At 45.0% G+C, this 27,721-nt stretch overlaps 1 protein-coding gene across 1 annotated transcript in view; it reads right to left on the bottom strand.

Moving 5' to 3' along the window:
* UNC5C (unc-5 netrin receptor C) overlaps positions 1 to 27,721 on the bottom strand; it is a gene marked incomplete at its 5' end in the record, with an annotated part of 170,796 nt that overhangs the window by 114,328 nt on the left and 28,747 nt on the right. The window contains one exon of the mRNA XM_015418683.1: positions 15,768 to 15,871. Within this exon, the coding sequence (XP_015274169.1) occupies positions 15,768 to 15,871 (104 nt within the window). The remainder of the gene's footprint in view (positions 1 to 15,767; positions 15,872 to 27,721) is intronic.

Below are 27,721 nucleotides of genomic sequence, written 5' to 3'. Positions count from 1 at the left end.
GTGCAGAGTGCTGCCTCTACTGATCTGTAATGTTCCAGAGGTGTTGTAATGTAATAGTTTCTCAAACAAGTGTATGCCTGTCTGTTGGTCCACTTAGGAGTCTTGATCCTGGTTGTGTCGTGGTTTGGTGTAGTGGTTAAGTGTGCGGATTCTAATCTGGGAGAGCCGGGTTTGGTTCCCCACTCCTCCACTTGTACCTGCTGATGTGACCTTGGGTCAGTCACAAGCTCTCGCACAGCCGTTCTTGAAAAAGAGCAGTCTGTGTCAGAATTCTCTCAGCCCCACCTACCTCACAGGGTGTCTGTTGTGGGAAGGGGAAGGGAAAGGCGTTTGTAAGCCGCTCTGAGACTCCCTTGGGTAGTGAAGGGTGGGGTATAAATCCAATCTCTTCTTCTTCTTCTTCTTGTGTGGTGGGCTAGTTGTGGCAAATGTTAGGGAAGCTCAGTATTTCTGTATACAGTTGTAGGGGCTTTATTGCAATGTGGTACGGCCTGATATTATGTTCTTATTCCAGTGTGGGGTGTGTGGGGGGCTTTCTAAGTTTCTAAGCAGTGTGCTAAGAAGGCAACTGTTCCTGGGGTTAGCCCAGCCCAGGGACATTGCTAGGGCGGTTCCCAGGCCTCCCTAAATTTCTGGGGAGCCCATCCCTAAATCCCACATGGGTCCACCTCCATAGATAGTGACCATGGCCTGTGATGTCACTAGCTCCTCCCTATGATGTCATTGGGTCCCAGTTCTTTTAATGACTTAGCAATGCCTCTGGCCCAGCCCCAGCCCCCCCCGGGAAATTGGAAAGTCTACGCCCTTGCACGTAGGAGTTCCAATTAAGGGACAACGGTAGAAAACAGGACCTGCTCTCATCAAACAAAGCAAACAGCAGTTATATTAACAATCAATTAGACGCAGCAGCCACCTGATGCTGCGCATTTGGAGTGGTCCCCAGGCTGCACTGCCCAGACAATGCCAGATGAGCAAAACGTGTGCCATGCTCGTTCCAATCCGGCAAGTGACCGTCATTGCTCCACACCATAGTGACACCTACTCATCCTTCTCCCTGCTCTTAACAGGACACAAATGCAAACGCGACAGCCGATTTTAAGCCCAATTGGGTCACCACGTTTTACAGCAGATGCTGATGCTCTCCAATTAAACTCTGAGGGAGAAACGACCCCTTTATAATTAGCGAAGCAATTATCCCCCGTGTTGGAGGTGCAGCGAATCACACATTCCAATGCAAAACTTCATTTAGCTGCTTATGGCATATTAACTAATCTTAGATCTCACGGATGTTTTGATCTATAATATAACCTTATTGCAAGGAGTTAATTTGCTGAGGCTGCCTCACTTAGTGACTGCTTCTCACTCCCAAGGAGATTCAGCATCTTTGAAAAGAGCCGGAGTAATAAGAAATGGGATTAATTGCTAGTAACTCTATTGCATTGCCCTGGGTAGCATCCCTGAATGTTTTCCCCACCCCCAAAAAATCTTTTTTTTATTTTTTATTTCTTTCGCTTTCCAGGAGTGGATAGATCAGCTCATTAGGAAAAAGAGTGGAATTGCTGAAGGTCCAGTTCTGAAGCAAAATCATAGACAGAACATTTCCCACTACTGTTCTGTTGGAAGAGAAGGCCTTGGCACTGTCTCTTAGCCTCAGACTCCAGAGAGGGGGTTGTACAAGAGAGTCAGTTAGGTGGACAGGCAAACTGTGGGTTCCTTTCGTTTACTCTTCTGCCTTTGTCTTTTTGATGTGTAGACTGATAACTCTTAAAGAAATTGCCTTCTCACTCCTTTCCATTTTCTCTTGCACACAGACAAAGAACGAGCATGCTGCTCTCCATCTTTGGCAAGGATGCTCTCTCAATCTGCATCCATCCTAGGTAGTTAGAGTAGTTAGATCCTATAACTGTTTCTCATCTTCACTATCTTAGAATGTGCTTCCAGAGTAAAAGCTTGTTATTACTCTGAAACTCACAAAAGGCTCTGTGAGACTTTGTAATGTTGATAGCACACACTCAGAACAAAGAAAGCTTCTGCCGTGCTATTAGCCACAGTGCACTCTGCTACTTTGAGACAGGTTCCTGGCTTACCATACCAGAGAATCTAACACGTTCATGGATCAAGGTACACCTGAAGGCTCATCCACAGGTGCTTCCAGATGTTAACTTGTAAACACAGCTGTGGGTAAATCTAGCCAAGTATCTCTAACAACTGCCCTTCAAATTTATTGTCTTTGCTACTGGGCTGGGTGGCTGGCATGTGAGCTCAGTGCTGAAGACCAGTGGAAAAAGTCTGCCAGCGACTGTGGCTGTACGTGAGAACACTACAATTTAATGTTCAGCATCCCTACAGGCTACTTCCGAATGCAATGCTTGCTGCAAAATCAGATTTGGCTTTTAGGCAGAGCAACTGCAAACTGGCCAGTAGATGGGTTGTCATTTTCAGCTGTGAAAATGTTTAGAACGATTGGAATGAAATAAATACACATTGAGCCAACAAGTAGGAAATACTGCAGTTCCTACGGAGTCCGGACAAACAGAGGGGTTCATGCAAAATGAAGAGCTTCCAGCATTCAGGGATAAGGAAGAAATGTAACAAAGCTACTTATGTATGTACAAGGAGACAAGAGCTTGCTTTCCGAAAACTGTCCTTCCAGAATTGCCCAGGACCTCAATGCTGGCTGGGGCAATCTTCTGTACAGCTGCTAAAGGCACAGAAATCTTGTCTTGAATTGGCTTTACATACAATGAAGCCCCACTGCCATGTGCAAGGCCAAATGCTAACAGTGCAGTGGGAAAGGAAAGAATTATAGTTTGGATACTTTAAAAAAAGTAGGATACAAAAAACCCATATGATTATTTTTTTCCCTTTCCCACAGCACCATGGGCATGTGACCTTGCCTTCTTTCATCTTGGTGAGTGGTGCAGCCCTCTTCTTTTCTTGAGGAACTGAAAGAATCATGTGTCTTTTCCTATAGTAGCTGGCTCAGAGTAGAAATAGTATGACAGGAAAATGGCAGTGTGAGAGAAAGCCTTTTCTCCTGCCTCAGTTTTTGTAATTTAACGCCACTTAAACTAATAATTCAAAAATGAAGATCACTCTATGGGTTGGGGGGGGGAAGAAAAGAAGTAAATGTGCATGATGTAATACATCAAGAGTGGCACTATCAGACTTTCCACAGTGCGTTCATAGATCAGTTATGCAGTTTCAGGTTCTCAGTTAACTGGAACCCCCACATTAACAGAATGAATAGTATCCTTGCCTACATTAATCCAGCAGTTAGAAGCTGTGTTTCTGAGCAGAGAGGGGAGTGGGAGCACATGAGCCTATGGTCTAATCATGGTGAAGCAGCTGCAACGTTATCTCTGCACCAGGGACAGAAAAAGCTGGTGCTTCACTTTCCTTCTGCCATTTCATTACTCAGTCCTGCTGTGCGGAATTAGCCCTCTCCTCTGCTACCTGGTGGTTCACTGCTGCCCTAACCCTGGGAAAGGACATGCTGATTTTTTTGTTTTTTCCATTAACTGAGCATATGATCTCCAGAGGTTTTTTTTCTCTTTCATATTGCTCAACCTACCTTGAGGACAGCATCCCAGATTTCTCCTTCAGGTCCTTAAAAAGTGACACAAGTAAATAGAATTCATGTGGAACTCAGCTTGGAAGTGTAGGAAGTAAGACCCTCCCATTTTTTCCCTTCATTCATGAGGCTCTGATGAGCTTCCAGAAAGAGGCCAACACAGGAGGCATTGTATCAGTAGCAGACAAGGAAAAACAATATCTTCAAAAAGTACCTGGAGGACATTTGATGATAATGCTGCTATGACAACCTCACCCTTTCCCCTCCCCCAGATGCAGGATTTCTCCTCTGTTTTTCTCTTCCTTTCTGGCTAAACAGCCCCTTTATTTTCTTCTTTCCTGAAGATCTATGGCTGTCCCACCCTATCACATTATTGTATTTTTATGCTGGCCCAGCCCAGGAACTTGAGGGAAGAGATACGATCACCCTCTTAAATTTCTGAAATGGCACACAAGAGGCTTTATAAAGTTACAAAATAAACAAAATATTTTATTCAATATAGAGGGGGAAAGATCAGGTGAAAACATGGGTAAAATATCTAAAGTAAATCAATAAAAGCTCTGAAGTAAGTTAATGTTTTCACAAACTATAGTTCACATGTTTCCAGCAACTGAGAGTCTTATACTTTTCACACAGTCTTACAATCTTTCATGTGAGAGGCTTTTGTTTCAGTGTTTCCTAAACACTCCAGTATACTTTCTTGAGTTTAACTGACTCTTCAGGTTTCAGAAGGCAGGGATACACTACCAAGCACCCAAATTGCTTCTCTGAGCACACCGGGGATCATTCCACTTTTTAGAGCTATCTCCCTTTCAACTGGGCAGGGAATCACTTCTCTAACTAGAAGAGCTATCCCTTTTCCTGACCCAAATGGCGGTCTCCAATAATCCACCCACTCCTCCTTGCCAACCTGTCCAGTCCTCAGTCAGTATGAAACTGTTTTCAGTCAGAGCTAAACTCTTCTCAGGCAGAGTTAAACTTTCCACAGTCAGAGCTAAACTCAAATTAAGTTCTCTTCAGCAGTTAGTTCCCAAATCTTTCTGCTCAACTGATGCTAACCAATCAAATCCCTTTGAGCTGCCTGTCACTCAAGGCTGTTTGACTCTGTGGGGCATTAACTCTTCAAAGGCCCCGGTCACACAGAGCATTTGCCGTGCTAAAGATACGGATGATAGGCGGATTTTCCGGGCGCGATCATACCGCAACATCTGGGAAGTGTAGTGCTCCCGTGGCTATCCCGTGGTGTCCCGCCGAAGGTGCGGACTAAAAAACTAGTACCTACAAGGTACTGGTTTCCGGACACTACGGGGCAAGGGCGGGCATCTGATCGCATTTCCGGTGGACTCCTGTGGCATCCGGCGCCCGCCGATGTTCCTTCGCGAACAAGGGGTTTCTACCCCCCAAGTCTTCGCAGGATGCACAAAAGCGCCCAACGGCGCATGCGCACAAACTGCAGTAAAACGAACAACTGTTTGCCATGGGAGCGGCGCCTAGTGATTGCTGCTGTGATCGCGCCGCGCCGCTTCTTTGCTGCGCTGCTGGATAGCCGTGTGATCGGCACCTCACCCCCTAACCATGGGACCTCGACGGGACATGTGATTGGACGGCCGCGCGTTATTGTGCTCCGGGGCAAACAGCCACGCTTTCTCCCTGCTTTTTCCGGCCCGTGTGACCGGGACCAAAGTTCATTACATGTTTATAAAGAACTTATGAGCTTTTAAACTGCAGTCCATCACAGTTGCATACTTGGTGGGCTGTAGGGGTGTGCATTAGGTTTATCCAAGCCAGAAAAAACCCCAGAAAATACCTTACCAGTTTTTTGGGGTATTTTTTTTCAGCTGGATATCAGCTGGGGTATTTATCCAGCTATCAGACATGGCCAAGCTTGAAAAAATCCACAAAGCATTTGGATTTTCAGGGCTGTCGGATAGCTGGTGTTAAAGGGTGTTTAAAGGGACTGTGAGACCTTTTAATGCCTTCAGAGTTCAGCTGCAGCTTGCAAAAAGCATTTAAAGGAACCACATTCCTTTAAATGCCTTTCCCTCTCCATTGGAAACAAAGAAGGATGGGGGTGCCTTCTTCTGGGGTCCATAGAATTGGACCTCCTGGTCCAATCTTCCTGAAACTTGGGTGGGGGGTTGAAGAGAGGCAACAACAGCCCCCACAGAGCCCCAGATACCTCTGGATCAATTCTCCATTATAACCTATGGGGAACATTGACTATAATGGTCCCCATAGGGTATAATGAAGCTAGAAAGATTCGGCAATCCTGAATATTTACTGAATCCAAATACCAAATACCATTCAGGAATTTCAGAAAATACCAATAGTTTTTGGGTTCAGTATACTCGAACCTGAAAAATACCGGGTTTTTTGCACACCCCTAGTGGGCAGTGGCGGATTAAAAGTTAAGAACTACTGATATAGCCACTGTGCATTTATACTTCCTCATCAAATGGTAAAAAAATCCTTCCAGAGGACTTTTCATATTGCAATATGCAATTTCTTCAGATTGCAAATCTTTAAAACTGAGGCTACACAATAAGAGTCCAGCTGTAAATGAACAAATATAATTACATCAGCATCAACACTGCATTTTAGAGTAAATAATACTGTTAATTTTTCTTTGATTTTTTTTCTAGTCCTTGTAACTTTAACCCACTCAAATGTACTTTATGCCCCAAAGAAAATGAAGGTTTGTGCTACTACTTTTAAAAACTTTGTTGTTCTACTCTCTTTATAACCCTGAAGAAGAGTCTTGCCCAGTTTGTGACCATTCAAACTGAACCCAAGCCTCCAGCATATATGCTGTCCCAGGGTATGGCTAGAAAGCACACAAGAACTTTGATGAAACTTAACCAGTCTGAGCAGTACCTAGATGGGAAACTTCCTGGAAAGCAATGTGTATGGTTGCCTACTCCAGGTTGGGAAATTCCTGGAGATTCATGTGTGTGTGTGTGTGTGTGTGTGTGTGTGTGGAGCCTGGGGAGGGCAGAGATTGGAAAGGGGAAGGAGCTCAGCAGGGATGTGATGTCCCAAACAGCCATTTTCTCCAGTGGAAATGATCTCTATAATCTGGAGACTAGATGCAAATCCCTATCTAGCTATGCATATGAATTTAATAAATAAGTGTTGGGAAAAGTTAGCAGAGCACTTTAAGCACAGCAGAATAGTCAATGTGTGTTTGATTAAAAAGAAAAAAATACTATGAGATAAAAGAGGGAAGGGCACAATGGAAGCTGTCCTTTATATATAAAGCCATAGTGGGGCCCAACGTTCCAATGCACACCAACAGTGTTTAGAGGCTTGAACTGTCAGTCAGAAGATGCTGGCTGGGTTGGCTGGCTGCTTTGTGTAGTCCCGCCCACGTCAGCCCCAGCCAGCATGTTCGGTTCAGCCTACTCTGGGCCTCTGACAGGAGAGGACCATCTGCAGACTGAGCGCAGGGACGGGGCTTCTACGGCTGGGTCGCTTCAGCCCACTCTTCTCTGATTGGGTCAGCGTTTCAAGGTCATTTGCATATGGAAGCTGATTGGACTTCACTCCATTCTGTACCTCAACCCCCCCCCCCGCAAGACAGTTGGAATTGTCAGTTGCATATGGGACCTGGTGTATTCTGAGGTAAAATATGTCCTCACTCACAACACATCACTTCCCCTTCAAAAGAAACAAACCCAATAACACAACCATGCCACACCACAAAAAAGACAGATCACACCACAAGCAGAATACCACAAGGCAAAAAATGATAGGAAAAGGTGCCAGCAGTCACCCCATTACTGCCATAGATATGTACCTGAGAGCGCTTCAGAGGATGGTGTGCAGGTCCCAGGTTCATTCTATAAAAGCTGCCTGGGGGATTATGGACCATTCACACACTTTCAACCTTAACATACCTCATAGGGTAATTGTGCAGATCATATGGGGGAGAGGAGAATGATGTCAGCTGCTTTGGTTCCCTCTGCAGGGAAAGACTGCCCTTTCCCTAGGCAGAGGCTGACGGGGGGGGGGAATGTAAACTTGAAGACAGACAGGCAGATAAAGGTAGGCTGATGGTTGCCTCGAAAGGACATAGGGTTGTCAACTCCAGGTTGGAAACTTCCAGGATATTTTAGGGATGAAGCCTGCTGAGGGTGGGGTCTGAGGAGGAGGAAGAGGGGGACCTCAGACAGATACAATGCCATAGACCCCACCCTCCAAACAAGCTGCTGCCAATCTCCAGGTGACAGCTGGAGAGCTCTTAAAGCTCTGATGCTAATTCAAAATGTTGGGGATGTGTTCAAGGCTCCCTCTAAACTGTGGAATTCTGTGAGCAAAAATTCTACTTGGTGAGCTCCTGGCATTAAAATTGTGAGCGAGCAATTTGGCTGCTGCATGAATTAGTTTGCTCTGAAGCCCTCCTTCCTGAGCTAAGACAAAAATCTGTGAGCCAGAGTCTAAAAAGCTGTGAGCTAGCTCACACTAACTCAGCTCAGAGGGAACACTGGAAATTTGTTAATAAAATCTATTTAATTTACTCTTCAAATCTGGAGTCTTCCTACTGTACCAGAACTTGGTATACAATTGGTGTGCAGTCCCTGTACCCTTCTGATCTCCCTTGCCACATAGCTGAGGCCCTGTTCACACGAGGCGTTTTGGGCCGGGAGTGGGCCAGATCGGAGACGGAGCAAACGGGCGCTATCCCACGCCAACATTTGGCTGGCGTTGCGCTCCCGTCTCCGATCCGGTCCTTCCCCCGATGCGGCGCGTCAAAAGTGAACCACCTACCGAGGTGGTTCATCCGGATGACGCGCAGCAAGCCGGGCCGTCGGATCGCCGGCGCATCTTTGCGCCGGCGCATCCCCGGCTCCTAGCCGAACTGTGCATGCTCCGACATGCGCAGTTCGGCAGGCTCCCTGTCAGGGCCGTGTTTTCTCCCCGGCGTCAGATCGTGCCGGGAAGAAAAGGCGCCGCAGCCAGGGGATCCGTGAGATCCCGCCGCGGCGTCTCAACGTTGGCGCGGCTTTTAAAAGGCTTTTCCCCTGCCGTGTGGCAGGGGCCTAATTTTCCCAAACAACAAGGCAGGCCATTGGCAGTAACAAGACTCAGGGAATAAGCTCTCTTTTCCAGCTCGCTCTGTGCCTTGGATGGTCACAAACCCTGAAGGACTATGGCTTTACCTAGGGACTCTGCCTTGCTCATATGGAAGTCCTATCTCTGTGAAGGAAGGCAATGATGGAGCTTTAAGTTCTGAAACTTCAAGGATTACTAGCCTATCCCAGTTAAACATTGTTGGAATAAGTACCAGTTGTAGGGTGAGAGGATTACGTATGTTTCACCTTTCCTTTGTGTCCTTATTCACCCCTGATGTTTGGACTGGCCATGTGTATTATTTTTATTTTTGTTCATTAAAGTTTCTTATATTTTGAACACTCAAAGCCTGGTCTCTGTAAAATCATCACACCTATCTGGTCTTCTTATCTGAAATAAAAGCAGTAAAGGAGAGGGGGCAGCAGGTAAACTCACCAAAGTGCAACAGATTGTCCCCAGACTAGCTTGGAGGAGCGAAGTGTGTGTGTGTGTGTGTGTGTGTGTGTAGGTCTGTTCCTTCATATCATGCATTGTAAAACAGAAAATGCAAAAAAAGGGGACAAAAATAGCCAGGTTGCTATAGTAGGGCAGGTTGAATAGTAGGGCAGAGTCCATGGGATGAAGAAAGATTCTCAACCTATAATGCTCTTTAGGATTCATGGGACACATGGGAAATGGTACAAAGTTTTGGGAACTTTTAGGATGCTGAGTCAGGTGGACCCTTCCTCCCTTTACCAGGATGGATTGAGTGTTCTCTAACAGAGAATCCTCAATTATTTGTGCTGGAATTAATGGGTTTAAATTTTCTCATCCTCCAGAATCACTGGAAGTTAATGGGGACTGACATGGGACATTGGAGTCATTGCTAATTGCCTTCCTTCCTTCCAACTGTCCCTTCTTACCTTCTTAACTATATCACAATAAGGGCCTTTCAAACATATAAGTAAAGTCTTGAACAAAGAATGCATTCATCTCTGAATTAAAATGATCGTGTAATCCTTCAACTCACCCTGTTATCTTTCATCTTTTCCTTTCCCCTCCCCCCCTTCAAAACTTTATCTCACCCACTACAGTTAGTGGCAGCAATAAAACACCACATTAAGGTATTCATACTCATGTGTATTTGGCCCTTTGTTCTTTTAATAGCATTGGAAGGAGTCTACAGAGAAGCTCTATTAGGCTAATCTCTAATCTGGGCGTTTGATCTCCCTCCTGACTCAGAAAAAAAGTGAGAAGGATTGGGGGGGGGGGGGAGAAGCCATTAAGCAGAACTCTTCAGAACAGCTACTGCAATAGATGAGTCTTGGACCTGTCAAATGTTAATTGGTGCCTGCACGACAGCAGTACCGATAGGTTTCACAGCCAATTAGCTTGCAGTCATCAATCTTTCCTGCTTGACAAAGTGAATTAGTATGTTGCACAGTTTGGAACAACGGCAGTTATTAGCAGGCCGGCTTGTGGATGATCCTTCCTAGAGCTCAGTGCTGGATTTCGAAGAAAGAAGCTGGGAGGGTGAGTCTCCAAAGGGAATACCCTTGAATCTGAAATCCTTTGGCAGGGAACAACCCTGGGTGGGGACAAGCTAGGTTGCGAGGTCTGGGCTGGAAAATACCTGGAGACTTTGGGGGTGGATCCAGGAGAGGGTGGGGTTTGGGGAGGGGAGGGGCCTCAGCATGGTACAATGCCATAGAGTCCACCCTTCAAAGCAGCCATTTTCTCCAGGGGAGCTGATCTCTGTCAGCTGGAGATCAGTTGTAAAAGCGGGAGATCCCCAGGCCCCACCTTAGGGTTGCCAAATCTGAATTTCGCCGCAGCGGGGGACTCCCGGCTAGTGGCTGGAGTGCGTGCACGCGCCGCATCCACGTCACTCGGAAGTGACGCGACCACACCGGGCACGCTGGGGGCGGGGCCACGACCATCCGAGGGAAAACCATAGAGTTTTCCCTCGGATGACCGTGGCCCCGTCCCCAGCGTGCCTGGCGTGGTCGCATCACTTCCAGGTGACGTGCACGTCGGGGTGGGGTTCCCCCTGGGGCCCGATCCACTGCCGGTGGGGAACGGGCCTCTGGGGTGGGGTTTTCCCCGCCCCCTGGGGGGACTTGGCAAGCCTACCCCACCTGGAAGCGAGCAACTCTAGGACAAGATGGATTATTAAACCATGATGGATGTCAGTGTTCCCTCTAAGCTGAGTTAGTGTGAGCTAGCTCATAGTTTTTTAACTTCCAGCTCACACTTTTTTGTCTGAGCTCAGGAAGGATGGGCTCCAGAGCAAACTAATTAATGCAGTAGACAAATCACTCGCTCACAACTTTCATGCCGGTCACTCACAAAGTAGAATTTTTGCTCACAAGACTCCACAGCTTAGAGGGAACATTGATGGATGTGCTAATTCACGTATTGAAAGGCAACACTTTCTCAATCACTTCTTGAGATGAGCCTCTGCTAATATTAAGTTGTGTGTACATTAAGTTGGCTTAAGCAGTGGATCAAGTGGTTAAGACGCTGAACTGCAGGCTGTGGAAGGTCAGTAGTTCAGCGGTTCAAGACCCGGGAGCCGCAAGACAGGGTGAGCTCCTGTCTCTAGTTCCAGCTCCTGCCAACCTAGCAGTTCGAAAGCAAGAAATTGCAAGTAGATAAATAGGTACCACTTTGGTGGGAAGGGAACAGCGTTCCGTGTGCCTTGGTGTTTAGTCATGCCGGCCACATGACCACGGAAACGTCTTTGGACAGCGCTGGCTCTTCGGCTTTGAAACGGAGGTGAGCACCGCAACCCTAGAGTCGGACTCAACTGGCTTTCAAGCAAGGGAATGGCTCTTCGGCTTTGAAACGGAGATGAGCACCGCAACCCTAGAGTCGGATTCGACTGGCTTTCGAGCAAGGGAACCTTTACCTTTACCTTTTACATTAAGTTTAAGTTAAATGGGTTTGGAGGGACAAACTACACCCATCATGGCAGAATAAGCCAGCCTTGTAAACTGATCCATTAAGTGACTATCTTACAAAACATGCATTTTTTTCACTAGCCCCTCTGCCCCATGCATTGATTGTATTTATTTCATTTCATTTATACCCTGCCTTTTATTTATTTATTTATTTTTCACATTCATATCCTGCCCATCCAGTAAACGGGCTCAGGGGTGGGTTACAAAATTTCCATAAATACAATAAAATTTTAAAACACATTATAAACATATAAAAGCAATAACCATAGCTTGCCATAGGGAGAATCTGGCCCATTGATGTAGGTAGGTATGGCCGGTTATCAGTGGACGGGAGACAGCAACCTCAGGGCGCCATGTGTGGACGCCCACTGCCCCAGCCAAAAGCCTGGCAGAAGAGCTCTGTCTTGCGGGTCCTGCAGAACTGAATAAGATCCTGCAGGGCTCTGATCTCAGTAGGGAGCATGTTCCTCTCGGTCGAGGTTGGCAGATGTCCTTTGGGCCAGGGATCGCCAGGAGATGTTGACTCTCAGAGCGTAATGCTCATTGAGGCGTATATGGGAAGAGGCAGTCCCTTAGGTATGTTCCCAATGGGAACTCAAAGCAGTTTACATCAATCTTCTCTCCTCGATTTTATCATGTGAGGTAGTCACACTGGCCCAAGGTCACCCAGCAGACTTCCATGGCCCACGACAGGCAGAGTCCTGGGTCAAACCTGCATCTCCCAGATCCTAGTCTGATACTCTAATACAGGGGTGTCAAACATGCGGCCCGCAGAGTGCTTCTATCAGGCCCGCAAGGGACTGGCTGTCTTCTGCTTCTCCCTCCAGTTCTGCTGCTGCGTCACAGCTTGCTTTCCCAGACTCTCTCAATTGCTCAGGAGAGATAGATAGGCAAGCTTCTGCTCACTGCACTGGGCTGAGGCTCCTCCCCCTCCCAGATTGCTACAGCACAGACATTTTGATGCAATAATTCAGAGCAGGAAGTGTCAGTTATTAGAGACTGTTAAACAAAATATTGCAAGAGTGCTAATGTTTCAAGCATGTTTTTATTTTAAGTAAAAAAAACCCTTTGTGTGTCCTTTATAAAGTTTCTATCTCTGCTACCTGGCATGACATTTTGTGACACACATGGCTCAGCTCAACAAGGTCCAATTATGTCAAATCCAGCCCTCCATAACAAATGAGTTCAACACCCCTGCTCTAATCCCTATACCACGTTGGCTCATGCTTGAGTTAGCTAAAAGAAGAAAGGCATCAACTTTTGCAAAGTTTATTTTCTGCTTTTCCTTCCAAAGATATTTCAAATGATTACAAAACAACTTCTTTTTATTTTTAAAGGGGTGTTCCTTGTGTCTTTCCACTTGCATATTCTGTCACTGTGTCCCTTTTCCTTTCAACCTTTTTTTTTTGTTCCAGGTATCACTAATTAGTTGGTTTCTCTTGCTGCAGTTTAATCCCATTTACATGCCGTACACTGTTTTTATACCACTTGTATGCAGTGGTAGGGGAAAAGATGCCAGGAAACAAATGCAGTTTGTCCAAAGCAGGGAGAACCTATGCCAGAAACCAGGATTTGTTTAATTAATCTGGCATGTTCATGAAATTCTGTAACATTCCGAATCTCTTTGCAGAATGTGTACATCAAAAGTGGGAGCTTCCTTTCTATTAATCTTGCAGCAACTCTCCCTTTCTGTGAAGGTTTCCTGCACTAGCTGTTAAGACACAGGACATGCGGATGTTTGCTATGCTCATACCACGCACACTTAAAATCTGCCAGACATGACTAATCTCAGCTCCTGGCAAAGGTAATGAAGTCCCTAAGTACCACCATACATCTACAATATGACATGCCCCATTGCAAATACTCTTGTCACTGCGCAACAGCTGGTTGTTGGGATGTTCAGAGGCAAAGAAGCTGATTTCTTCTTGAGAAAACTAACTGATTAATACCATGACTGTCACCCCCCCCCCCCAATTTACAAGAAGCCAACTCATTTTTGGATTAAATTATTCTTCTTCCCCAAGGAAATAAGACAGCAAAGAAAGAAAAATATCATTTTTTTTAAAAAAAGTCTATTAATTATTTCTCTCCTGCTGTTTGTGGACCATTTCGGTGAAACTGTGATTAGTTCTAAGCATTGGTCTCATAAAATGGCAACATGTGGAACCTCCTGAGAAATCTGCCATCAAAAGGCTAATGACAACTATTCTATTACTTAACAATGATAGTCTAACTTGTCTTTATGCAAACTGCAAATAATTTCTTTTAATAGGAGAGAAAGAAAAATGAAAGAGAGAGCATTCTAAAGCAGGGGGGAATTAGCATCATTAGCAATTGAGTTTTCTACTAATCAGCATTCTGAAACTTCCTAATCACTGAGGGATTCTACAACTGATACGAATTTAATAGCTGTGTAGCTACTCACTGTGTATGTAAGTTGCTAAACAATTTGCAGCAATAGCAGAACTTCACAGACAGTTGTGTGTGGCAACCAGTCTAGCAGTTTAAGCCCCACTGACTTCAATTTTACCTGTGCAGAACTACAGACCTATTGACACTACGTTTTTATAGAAAAGCGTGTTCTTTGCCCCGGAACCAGGGCACGATCCATCCAAATCACTACTTTTAGAATTAAGCATGTGTTCACTAGAAGCATTATACTCACTAAATTAAGAATGTGTTTAACTCTTCCATCTTGATTAATAATGCTTAAAAGAGGTGAACTCTGGCTGGGAAATTTCTGCTCTGCGTATCATTCTCCTGTTCAAATCAAGGTGGATGCAACTGTTTCATTGTGGCTGCAGTGTTGTGTTTGGTACACACACAATACTGCTGTTTCCCTTGTGAATTGAATGTTAAAACACTGTCAGTAGACTGAGCAAAGTCTGAGATTCTGAGAATGATTTGGATTAGGAGTTGATGTGGGGCAGGAAAAAATATTATACGTGAGAAATATTGTAAGAACACAAACATCTTCAGGTTAGTGCTTGAAAATGATTTTGCTAGGCATGCCCCTATTCTTCTAACCATCTTCCAGTGTATCAGCCACTGCAGAATCCTGTCTCTCCTGCATAGGTAAAGATTAGGGCTGCCAGCCTTCAGGGGGTGCCTGGAGATCTCCTGGAATTTCATCTGATCTCCCCAAATCCTGCCCTCAAATCTCCAGGAACCCTGGCAACCCTAGCAAAGATCTTGTCTCCAAAAGCTCTGCTCTGCTGCTCCATTAGTCATTCAGAGTTCTTTACTTTGCTTCAATGGCAGAAACTTTTGCCATTATTTGAATTAAATATTACGGATTTGAATTGTAAACTGCTTTGGGAGCCAATCTGGTTGAAAATTGTGATAGAAATCCAACAAATAAATACACAGTGAATTGGTCGCCCACTGGAACCCAAGCCTAACAGACTGGTTTGCTCTCCAATCTTTCCTTATAAAAATATAAAAGGAAAAGGCCTTTTCCATTTAAATTTTAACAGGAAATTGCCTCCAGCAGCACAACCACTATACTGGGATAGTGTTCTTTTCATGGATGGGTTCCTCACGCTATATATATTGTTTTTCCTGACTGTAGTAAGGTCACTTTCACAACACAGATAGCAAAATTCTTTTCCATGTGTTTTTAATTGCTATTAAGTAAAACAGAGAAAGGACATTAAAAGATGGATTATATTTTTCCTTTGTTCCTGCTTCTTATCAGATCACAGCATGTGCATTCTTACAGCAATGCAGCATGAATGTTTCCCTATGTGCAGTCACAGCAGTAAAACAAAATCCAGACTTTTTTTTTAAAAAAAAGTTTTAATATTGTATGTGAAAGCTGATTGCCTCAATGACAATATGTTGGGAAAAGTGGTGGTGGTGTTTGGGATGAATCCCAGCCCTGCATTCATAAATTCTACCCAGTGTTTGTCTTAGAGATAACGGTTATAATATTGCTGAGTTTTCATTTCTTGCCAAGGGAGAAAAAGAATGAAACTAAACTGCCTGTAGCTCTGCCTAGTGGGCCATTCTAATTGACTCTGAAGTCATTAATCAGTTCCCAATCAATCTAGTCTACCAGCAGCAGGCAGTTAGATCTCCATTACCTCCCATTTATCATGCCATCACCTAATTCACTGCACCATTAGCCACAGATTAGACTTCAGTTAGGATAACTGTGTCAACCCCCCCCCCCCACTCACCTCAGCCACTGGGATGCCTTCAGGTGGACGACACTGGAGGAGGACTTCCTGTTCCAAGGACACCTCCTTTCCCAGAGGCTCCTGCTCAAAAGTCTTTCGTAGATCTAGGGTGGAAAAGAGCAGAAGTATTTTATGATAGCTTTTCTATAGGACTTGAAAACACCTTTTATTAATACTCATAGGGGTATGGAAGGAGAACTTCTGTCTTTGTTCTGTAAAACGTCAAACCATACATCCCTTTAGGACCCTTGTCACTGAGGGTTGGTCTAGCCTAGGGTTGCCAAGCAGTTGATATAAGAGATGTGGGTGGGCATATAGGGGGAAACTGTGGTTCTGGCTCCAGCATCACATCACTTCTGGTGAAAAGCACAGGTAGCTCTAGGAATCATAGAGCCAGTAATTCATAGAACCACCCCATCTCACTTTTATATTTTTCTCCCAGCAGTGACATGCCCCCCCCCCCAAAGTGACATAGTGCTGCATCCAGCATCACAGGTTTTTTTCTCCCACCACTGCTCAGAGCCGCAGCAGGTAATGGTAGTGGGGGGTACGGGATTCCCGCACCCCCATCAGGGGGATGGGGCCCCTAGTCCTAGCAGTATCAATGGTAGTAGGCAAGTTTTGATATCATGCTATGCACTTCATAGGAGCAAAGGAGCCACTGACTTGAAAAGAAGAAAGGGTAGACGCTGGGGGTTAAATATGCCATTGGGAAAATAGCCTTTCTGCTGTCTGCATAACTCCATCCTGGTTTATGTTTTCTTGTTGTTGTTGTTTTTTGACTACTCAGAATATAACAGAATCCTGGGAACTGGCTTTTATACTGTTAGAAAACATGAAATATATGGAGATACTTTCCAAACTACTCAAGATTCGAATGTCTGTTGATCTAATTTGTTTTCGTAACATAACTGTAAATATTTCTTAGCAAACCAAATAGTCACTGATAGTGCTTCTTGGATCATCTGCTGAGATGGTGCAAGGCCATCTTGCTTTGTTGGCATGAATCCGTAACGCGCCGAGCGCAGGTTGATGGTTACATACCACTGTTGGCAAATAGCTGACCCAAGGGTTACTTGCAATTAGATTAGCTCAATGACAAACAACAACAGGAAGACTGAAACAGAGCAGAATATCTGCTTAGCTTCTTTATGTAATTTTTTTTGCGGAATTAAAATTACATCATAGAAAGTTAATGTACAAGATGTGTATCAAGTCCAAGAGTGCAATCTAGCAGAGTGCTAGAGAAATTATGCTATGAAGTCCTTGGGAGGTATTCCTTGCTGTATTCTACGGTTACCAACCTCCAGGTGGCACCTAGAGATTTCCTGGAATTACAACTGATCTCCAAATGACAGGGATTTGTTCCCCTGGAAACAGTGGCTGCTTTGGAGGATGGACTCTATGGCATTATTCCCTGCTGGGTTCCCTCCCCTTCCCAAACCTTGCCTTCTCCAGGATCTCTAGGAATTTCCCAACCCAGACTTGGCAACCCTAATTACTACTACTACCACCACCACTACTGTTACTACTACCCTTCAAGAGCCACAACTCTACTTGTGATACTAATATTAGTAGAATTTAGGGTTGTTCACTCTTTGTGTGCTTCATTTACCTAAATATGGCCATTTGAAAAAAAAACCATACCATCAGGTTATATTTTCAGAGGAGTAGCTATGTTCAACATACATCGTGCTTTACATAATTTATTTTTAGATTTATCTTTAAATAAATTATTATTATAAATATGACTAACTTCATTCTCCTGAAATCTGGAACAATGCCTTTAACTACAGCAATTGAAATATAGAGCTACTGACATCAATGGTGGCTTTGTTACTGGGTTCAGTGGTATGTGGATTGTATTCGCCCTTACTGACGACCTCCGTAGACATCTGGATCGGGGCGGTGTGGCGGCACTGTTATTACTCGATCTGTCGGCCGCATTTGATACGGTCGACCATCAGTTGCTTGCCCGCCGCCTTGCCGACGTGGGGATCCAGGGGCTCGCCCTTCAATGGCTTGTCTCCTTTCTCCAAGGTCGGGGACAGAGGGTGGAATTAGGGGAGCAGCGGTCCCGGAGGTACCCGCTTGAATGCGGTGTACCTCAGGGGGCAGTGCTCTCCCCGATGCTATTTAACATCGTATCTGGATGGCTCAGGCTGAGCCGGTTGAAGTTGAACCCGGCGAAGACGGAGGTCCTGTGTCTGGGCCGGAGCGGGAAGGGATTGGGGCTCCCGCTCCCGGCCTTCGATGGGGCGCCGTTGGTGCCAGCTTCGGAGGTTAGGAGTTTGGGAGTGCTCCTGGACTCCACCTTATCGATGGAGGCCCAGGTAGCAGCCACTGCCAAAGCGGCCTTTTACCACCTTCGGCTGGTGCGGCAGTTGGTCCCCTTTCTCAGCCGCGAAGACCTAGCCACAGTGATCCATGCGACGGTCACCTCAAGGCTAGACTACTGCAACGCTCTCTACATGGGGCTGCCTTTGTCGCTGATTCGGAGGCTGCAGCTAGTGCAGAATGCGGCGGCCAGGCTGGTTGCTGGTGTCTCAAAATGGGACCACATCCAGCCTGTGCTCAAAGCGCTGCACTGGCTGCCTATAGCATACCGGATTCGCTTCAAAGTGCTGGTCGTTACCTTTAAAGCCCTACATGGCCAGGGTCCAGCATACCTGAGGGACCGCCTTCCCCCACATAGATCCCAAAGAGCACTTCGGTCGGGGTCGCTACATCGCCTTGCGATCCCGGGCCCGAGAGAGGCCAGGCTTGCGGCCACTAGGGCCAGGTCCTTCTCGGTGGCGGCTCCTATCTGGTGGAATGAGCTCCCGGAAAAGATCAGGGCCCTGCGGGACCTGATGCAGTTCCGTAGGGCCTGTAAGACGGAGCTCTTCCGCCAGGCTTTTGAATAGGAGCCGCCGCAGCCACTACTACCATCAACGAGGACCATTTCTACAGCACCACCGGAGGTCAAGTGGCTAATAATATCAGGGGGCCACAGCAACCTCCCCCTGAATGGATAGGGTTGTGCAATACTGGAGAAAGGGTTGTTAGTCACGCGGGATCCTTGGGTGTCCCCATGTATAAATTGTTTTATATTATGCTTTTATTGTATTTTATTGCACATTTGTGCCTTATGGTTGTAAGCCGCCCTGAGCCCGCATGCGGGGAGGGCGGGGTATAAATGAAATTAAATAAATAAATAAATAAATATTCAAGTACAAAGGAGGTCCATTGCCTTCCTACAGCATTGCATTTTTATCGATGAACCCCCCCCCCATAAACTCCTGAATGCTAAATTTGGAATGTCAGGGGAAAATGTATAGTGTTAGTTCACAATAGGATACAGCTACAGCAATAAATACCTGGGAGATAATCAACTACAACCATTCCCCTGATTGCAATGAAAGCAGCATTAATGCTACTACAGCAGACAATAATCCAAGCTTGTTCCCTGGAGTTTGGTTTTACTTCTCCCCATGTACCTACATTACTGAAGTATTACAGGGTCCTGTCTGCTCATCATTACATATTTTGTTTATTAAAACAGAATTTGGCAGGTAACTTCATTAACTCACAACTGCAATCTTGTTTTCTTTCATTCTTTCTTCTGGTTATTGGTTTGTTGCTTAGTCCTGTTCTTTATTACAAGAAAAGGCTACATCAAAGTACATGGACAATGCACTCGCCACCCCAGTACTTCAGAAGGCAATAATAACAACAAACACCCCCTCTACTCTTCTCTCCAGCATGGTGACCTGATGTGCTGCAACACTCAAAAAGGCACCATTACATCCCACTAGGTCAATGATCCACCAACTGAAAGTACTCTTAACTGCAGACCCTGACATAATAGACTGTCCTCTGAGCAGCCATTAGAGACTATCAAGTAAATAATGCTCTCCCCCCTCCAAAGGACATAACTGTGTGTTTACACGGCAGCAAGTGCTTGCGTTCTGTCAGGTACCTCCTTTTGTGTATTTAGAGCTGAACTCAGCTAGATTATACATCTGTTGTGGTCCAGACAGGTAACCAGTTTAGCAACACAGACTGTTTTCTCAGACAGTGATAGCCAAGCCAAGGAAATGCATTAATGTAAGGAGAAATTCCACCCAATTCATTTTGGTACTGTAAAGAGAGCAGGAAGCACAGGTGAATGAGAGATGGCACATAACCTGTTTATGTACAGGAAATATCTATTTAGAAAGTTATTTGATTAAGCCCTGGTTGTTGTTTTTTTAACCCCCACAAGAAGGCTGTCCTTGTTCTCACTTCTTCCTTTCACATAGTCATGGGTGCCTGATTTCAGCCCTGCCCTGTGCACCAGACTGCATTTCCTATGTCTGCTCCCAAGGCAGCAGACAAGTGGCCTCAAGGTGGCAGTCTTTAAAAAGGCATTTATCTTGCTCAGTTCTCCTTACCACAGCAACTGCCCCACATGGCTTTGGTCCATTTAAGTCTCATAGGGTTTCCAGTCTCAGATGGGGGTGCAGAATCCTCCACCCCTAGCAAGCAAGCTGGGGGGGGGGGGGGCACCAAAATCGGGGGGGGGGCATCAACAGTGGCCCAACTTGCAGATATTACTTCCCATGCACCCAGAAGTGATGACAGCATGTTGCTGGAGGATCCTATGGCATCACTTCTGGAGAACACAGGAAGTTATATCAGTGCCTCGCTGGTGACAGTGCATTACTGGCAAGGGCCCCCACCATCTGGTAAGTCTCTCCTGCCCCCACTGGTTGCCAGAGGACACCTGGTAACCAGGGCTCTTTTTGTAGAAAAAGCCCAGCAGGAAATCATTAGCATAATAGGCCACACCCAACACCAATTGTTTGTTTCCTTTACGGGCCAACTCTAAATGCTGCCAATTAAGTCATATAAAACATGTTAGCATTAGCCTAGTCTCCAAAACTCTTTGCAAACACTTGTCTGTAGATTTGTGTGTATGTATGGGAGAGATGGCTGATCCTATCTTCTCGTGCCTACCATACCTGCATTGGTTGAAATATGTGCATTGTGGCATAAATGATGACAGGTACACCCTATTTTGTTCTGATTTTTACACAATTCCTGCCCACAAATATATTACACACATGTTTCCACTAACAGTGCAATTCCATGCATAGTTAACCAGCATAAGCCCACTGGAGTAACACTGTATAAGATGGAACTCTAAGTCAAACAAATACAAATACAAATACAATACCTTTATTGGCATAAAATATCAAATACACATGCAGCAGAGCCTCAAGATAGGCTGGAGGGGTATCACATTCCGAATTGCCTTAAGATGAGCCTCTCCTCCTAGTTACCTCATAAAAAAAATTTGCTACAGGTTCCAGAATTTCTATATTATGCGAAGACAATAAAGAACTAATTTTATGCTCATCAGATTGGCCCAAAAGGGGGTGCAACACAGGTTCAATATAAACAACACGGATGTCATAGTGTAATTTACAGTGCAATAGCACATGTCCAATGGATTCAATTTCCCCCATCCCACAGGGGCACAATCTATCTTTATAGGGAATTTTCTTGAACCTTCCCGATAGAACAGCTGAGGGAAGGACGTCGAACCGTGCTAGCATGAAAGCCCTACGAAGATGGGGCTGAATCAGTTTTGCCAGGTATCCTGAGGAAATGTGGCTAAAAGAAAGTCCCATACTCATGGGAGAGCAATGTCTGTGCGCCAGTCTTCTCAGATCTTGCACCTCTATATCAAGGAGTCTTTGTTTGAGTAAGGCAAAAGCCTTCTGCTCAGACAAAAGTACCAAGTCATCAAAACTAAAGCCGATTATAGAAATTTTTTTCTCTATATTAATCAACCAAGTCGATAGATGGGATTCAGTTAACATGTGCACCACAAGACTGTTTGGGCCACATCTAAAATGAAGGCGCAGCCAAAATTTGAAGGTTATGGTCCATGCCATCGTAATTAACCGTCTTTGGGTTGTCTCCAGGCACATAGCTGCATATGGTACGCAAGCTGGTAGCCCCAAGATTTTCTTCAGGAACTTAGATTGAACACGTTCTACAGCTTCATTACAAGCCGAGACCCAAATTGGGATACCATAAAGCAGTTTGGCGGGTATTTTGTGGTTGAATACTTTAAGAGCAGTGGGAATATATTGATGTCCTTTGGTGTAAAAGAAACGGGCAATAGCAAGGGCGTTGTTAGTTGATGACTTAACTGCTTCTTTAATATGTGTAGCCCAGCTGTTAGTATAATTGAAATAGATGCCCAGGTATCTATGGCATTTGACTTGTTCGATTTTTTCCCCCTGTATAATCCACTTAATGGGCTTCCAACTTTTCTCGAACACAATGATTTTGTTTTTTTTACTTAAAATAAAAACATGCTTGAAACATTAGCACTCTTGCAATATTTTGTTTAACAGTCTCTAATAACTGACACTTCCTGCTCTGAATTATTGCATCAAAATGTCTGTGCTGTAGCAATCTGGGAGGGGGAGGAGCCTCAGCCCAGTGCAGTGAGCAGAAGCTTGCCTATCTATCTCTCCTGAGCAATTGAGAGAGTCTGGGAAAGCAAGCTGTGACGCAGCAGCAGAACTGGAGGGAGAAGCAGAAGACAGCCAGTCCCTTGCGGGCCTGATAGAAGCACTCTGGGGGCCTGATCTGACCCCCAGGCTGCATGTTTGACACTGCTGTATTAGAGTATCAGACTAGGATCTGGGAGATGCAGGTTTGACCCAGGCAGTCGTGGGCCATGGAAGTCTGCTGAGTGACCTTGGGCCAGTCACACATTCTCAGCCTAAACTACCTCACATGATAAAATCGAGGAGAGAAGATTGATGTAAACTGCTTTGAGTTCCCATTGGGAACATACCTAAGGGACTGCCTCTTCCCATATACGCCTCAAAGAGCATTACGCTCTGAGAGTCAACATCTCCTGGCGATCCCTGGCCCAAAGGACATCCGCCAACCTCGACCAGGGCCAGGGCTTTTTCTGCCCTGGCCCCCATCGAGTGGAACATGCTCCCTACTGAGATCAGAGCCCTGCAGGATCTTATTCAGTTCTGCAGGACCCGCAAGACAGAGCTCTTCTGCCAGGCCTTTGGCTGAGGCAGTGGGCGTCCACACATGGCGCCCTGAGGTTGCTGTCTCCCGTCCACTGATAACCAGCCATACTTACCGACATCAATGGGCCAGATTCTCCCTATGGCAAGCTATGGTTATTGCTTTTATATGTTTATAATGTGTTTTAAAATTTTATTGTATTTATGGAAATTTTGTAACCCACCCCTGAGCCCGTTTACTGGATGGGCAGGATATGAATGTGAAAAATAAATAAATAAATAAAAGGCAGGGTATAAATGAAATGAAATAAATACAATCAATGCGTGGGGCAGAAGGGCTAGTGAAAAAAAATGCATGTTTTGTAAGATAGTAACTTAATGGATCAGTTTACAAGGCTGGCTTATTCTGCCATGATGGGTGTAGTTTGTCCCTCCAAACCCATTTAACTTAATGTACACACAACTTAATATTAGCAGAGGCTCATCTCAAGAAGTGATTGAGAAAGTGTTGCCTTTCAATACGTGAATTAGCACATCCATCAATGTTCCCTCTAAGCTGTGGAGTCTTGTGAGCAAAAATTCTACTTTGTGAGCTACTGGCATTAAAATTGTGAGTGAGCGATTTGGCTACTGCATAAATTAGTCTGCTCTGGAGCCATCCTTCCTGAGCTAAGACAAAAATGTGTGAGCTGGAGGCTAAAAAACTGTGAGCTAGCTCACACTTATTCAGCTTAGAGGGAACACTGCCAGTGATAGCCCTAAGGTCCCATGATCTCCAGCATATTTTTCTTGATGGTCAAAGGACAGCACTCCCTTTTCACAAATGGGCACCCAACACAACTTGTCCCCCCCCCACTCTTTTGGACATCCAGGTGGATGAGTTCTGGAGTGCTTGACAGCTTGCACACCGTTTGGTATCATTCAGTTTGGTCTTAATAAAATATTTTGTTGTTAAATTTTTCTTTGGATAAACATGACTACTTGGAATTCCTAAATGTGTATTTGATTATCATTTCTCGAGTTTCTTGTCTTCCCTCAGAGCTGCCATTTCTGTCACCAGTGGGTTGCATTCAAAGCACAGCAATTATCACTGTGTGGAGTGTGGTTGTATGCATCTAAAAAGTATTGTGAAGAGTTGCAGGTGATACAGTTCCCTCCTTGCAGGCCTGTGGACCTCTTCACACAACTGTTTATTTATATATTCGTGTCTTCAGCGCTTGCTCACGGGGGTGCCGTGCTGACACGTGACCTCCACAGCTCTTTATGCATCCAAGAAAAACATGCTTGTTATGTTCAAATTACAGTCAAATGGGAGAAGTAAAGCCCCACGTTGGCACTGGATGTACAGCTACAAAAAGTGGGCATGTGAGCCCCTAAAGTATCAGTGAAGTAAAAGCAAACTATATATCTAAGAGTGCAGAGCTGCAGGTGGCAAGTTCACAGCAAGTTCCTGTAAATTCCATTTGCTGTGGCTGAAATCCCTCAAGTAACTGTGAGGTTTTATTCTCTTTCAACAGTAACTCAAATAAATAAAATAGATTCAGGTGGGTGGCTGTGTTGGTCTGAAGCAACAGAACAAACCTGGAGTCCAGTGGCACCCTTAAGACCAACGAAGTTTAATTCTGGGTATAAGATTTTGTGTGCATGCACACTTCTTTAAAGTACTTATACTTCTTTGAAGTATGCAAGCACATGAAACCTTATACCCAGAATAGGGTTGCCAAGTCTGGGTTGGAAAATACTTGGAGACTTTGGGGGTGGAGCCAGGAGAGGGGAGGGGAGGGGCCTCCACATAGTACAATGCCATAGAGTCCACCCTTCAAAGCAGCCATTTTCTCCAGGGGAGCTGATCTCAGTCAGCTGGAGATCAGTTGTAAAAGCGGGAGATCCCCAGGCCCCACCTGGAGGCTGGAAACCCTAACCCAGAATGTGGAGAGAGAAATGAGTACGGCTGACATTGTTAAAGCAACAACAATAACAACAACAATTGTTAAAGCAACAACAATAACAACAACAATAACAACAAGGACAATAATGCTAGCACTTTATGTCGTCAGTTGGTTGCAATACTGTCTAATGTGTTTTAATCATTTTATTGTAATTTATGTATTGTTTTACATAAGCCGCCCTGAGCCGGCCTCGGCTGGGTGGGCAGGGTAAAAATCTGACTAAATAAATAAATAATAAATAAATAAACTTTGCTGGTCTTAAAGGTGCCACTGGACCAAACCTTTGCTCAAACAGTTAACAACCCCCCCCCCCAGAAAGTCAGAGGTTGAATGGGCAACTCAATCATATCTTGTAAAAACAACATTCTTAATGAAGTTATCAAGCAGTTTTAATTATGCACACTAAACAGCATAATAAAACCTGAAACACTGAATTAATTTAACTTAGTACATTTGAATCAGCATGAAATTCAAGTAAGACAGAAGGGTTGTGGTATCTGAATGTCAGTCTACACTTTTTTGGCCCTACATCTATATATATAAAAGAAAGTCCCCTCACCATAAAATCAATGCCCAGGCCAAACCGCTGGACCTAGAGACACCAAATTTGGGGAGAGTGCTCCTACCATGGCGTAGGTGCTCACTAAGAAGGGATTTTTAGAAATTCGACCCCTAAGTGGGTTAAAAGGGGGAAAATGTGCTCCCCCATTGATTCCTATGCAGCTCCCAGGCAGCTGCCTCTCTGCACCCCCCACTCTCTGATTGGTCAGCTGCAGAGCTCAGTGTTCTGAGGTAAAAAACAACAACCAACAGTTACAGGGGACTGCAGAGAGCTAATGACAGTTGAGGAAATCAAGAGTGACCAAGAACCACCTGTGAGGTGAAGCAAAGCTGCTGGCCCAGCCTCTCCGATGGCTTCCAACACACTCCCCCACCTCCTACACCTAACAGATGGTTGTCTGTCAGGTGCAGCCCCACTACCACAGTGGCTTCTAATACTCCTCCCCCTCCCCCCTACACTGGACAGGCAGCTGCCTTTCAGGTGTAGAAAAGGAGGTGGGATGGTTTCCAACACACTTTTCCCCACCTCCTACACCTAACAGGCGGTTGTCTGTCAGGTGCAGCCCCACCTCCACAGTGGGTTCTAATACTCCTACCCCTACCCCTCCTACACCGGACAGGCAGCTGCCTGTCGGGTGTAGGAGAGGAGGTGGGATTCTTACAGCCACCGGAGAGGTTTGCTCAGCAGGATGGCCTTAGCACTGGTGCTGGCCCAGCCTCCCCGATGCCTTTAAATACAATCCCCCCCTCCCAACACTAGACAGGCCAGTGTCTGTCAGGTGTAGAAGCAGGGCCAGGGTATGAATGTTTATGGGGAGATAGTAAAGGACATTTCTAGAAGCCATTTCGATGCATGCCTCTCTCATGAACCACATCACCACTCCCTCACACCTCTCACCTCTTACTGCCCCCAAGAAAGCTCCTGGCAAACGTCGAGCCAGATACACCACTGCTACAAAGAGGAGGCAACTTAGGAATGTGGCAAAGACATTTGCACATAGTACTCCTGCAGTGCACTGAACTGTGCAGGCCAAGTACCAGCAAGATCACCCTGAGGTGCTCAGAACAACACAGTCTCCATATGAGCAAAACAATCCAGGAACACAAGTAGAGAGGCCATCACTTTCGTGGAAGGTAGCAGGAGTTGACTTAACAGACGACTACTTCTTAAATGGACAGTGTGAGCTCATCAAGCAGCCTAGTGATCCTAGCACCTGAGGGCAGAACCACCAATGTGGTCTAGAGAGAGGTCCTTCAACAGAGAAAAACAAAGTACATATGTCTCACTTCATTTCTTACACTACAATCTTTTCCATTAGAATTCCTACAACAAATGTTACATTTCAGACCACATCATCAGTATTATAACTGGATTTATGGGACTTAAATACCATAGCGAAGCACGGGTATCAGGCTGGTGGTCATATATAAAGACTGAAACAGCCACCTTTTCCTGAGTTGGGTTTTTTAGCTCAGTACAGTCAACCTCAAAAGACAAAGAGTCTCAAAAGTTTTTCATGAGGACTCCACTTTAACCCTCCTATTAGATAAAAGATCAGTCTACAATCTTAAGAAATAAAATCATGTAAAGTGTTACTGAGCAATGACATCTTTTATTTTAGAGCATTTTCTTACATTTTTCCTTGAAGCCAACATACTCTGTGGGCTCAATATTCATTTCTGTGCCATTTTTAATCCACCTTCCAAAACCACTTCCTGTTCAAATGCGTAGCCCATAAGGAATTCCTTTTGCACAAAATTGCCACTTAATCTCATCCTGGGTTTTTGCTGTGATGGAAGTGAGTGGTGGGTAGAAGTTAAGGGATATCCTTTATCATTTTCTGTGAAATGTGATAAGAGGCAGGTGAGATGCCTTCAAGGCAGTGCTAATGCAAGGGTGACTAATGAATAGGCATGAAAAACGGACACTTGCCAGCAAGGAATTAAATGTAAACCAGCAACATACAGAACAATGGAGCATTACTGTCAGAAAAAGATGGATTTCTGCCCTTGGTAGACCTTAAAGACTCCTTATTTTTCTCATATGCTCTTCTCAGTAATTCTAGCTAGGACTTTCCCTCTAAAACAAACATAGCAAGAGTCTATGGAAACAAAAAGAGCTTTTATATGCATTCCTTTTTGACTTGCAACTTTGATTTAATGCGAACGGGTGCTGTTTAATAAGTACTGCTTTCCACACATGATTTCAACAGAATAATGTTGAGGTCTCTAAGGATCTCTTAATAGAGGTCTGCACACATTCATTTACACAAGCATTAAGAAAAAATCAGGATGCCAAGATAGTGCAAAGGTGCTATTTTGAAGTTTTTACTTATAAGGTTACCTATGACCTAGTTTTGCAGTCAAGCAATGATTTGTCCTGAACAGCCATGGTTACAGCCAGGAAACCAAT

Source organism: Gekko japonicus, unplaced genomic scaffold (assembly GCF_001447785.1).
Source record: "Gekko japonicus isolate JY-2015 unplaced genomic scaffold, Gekko_japonicus_V1.1 scaffold626, whole genome shotgun sequence".
Lineage (NCBI taxonomy): Eukaryota > Metazoa > Chordata > Lepidosauria > Squamata > Gekkonidae > Gekko > Gekko japonicus.
This window is presented reverse-complemented; position numbering and strand designations above follow the sequence as displayed.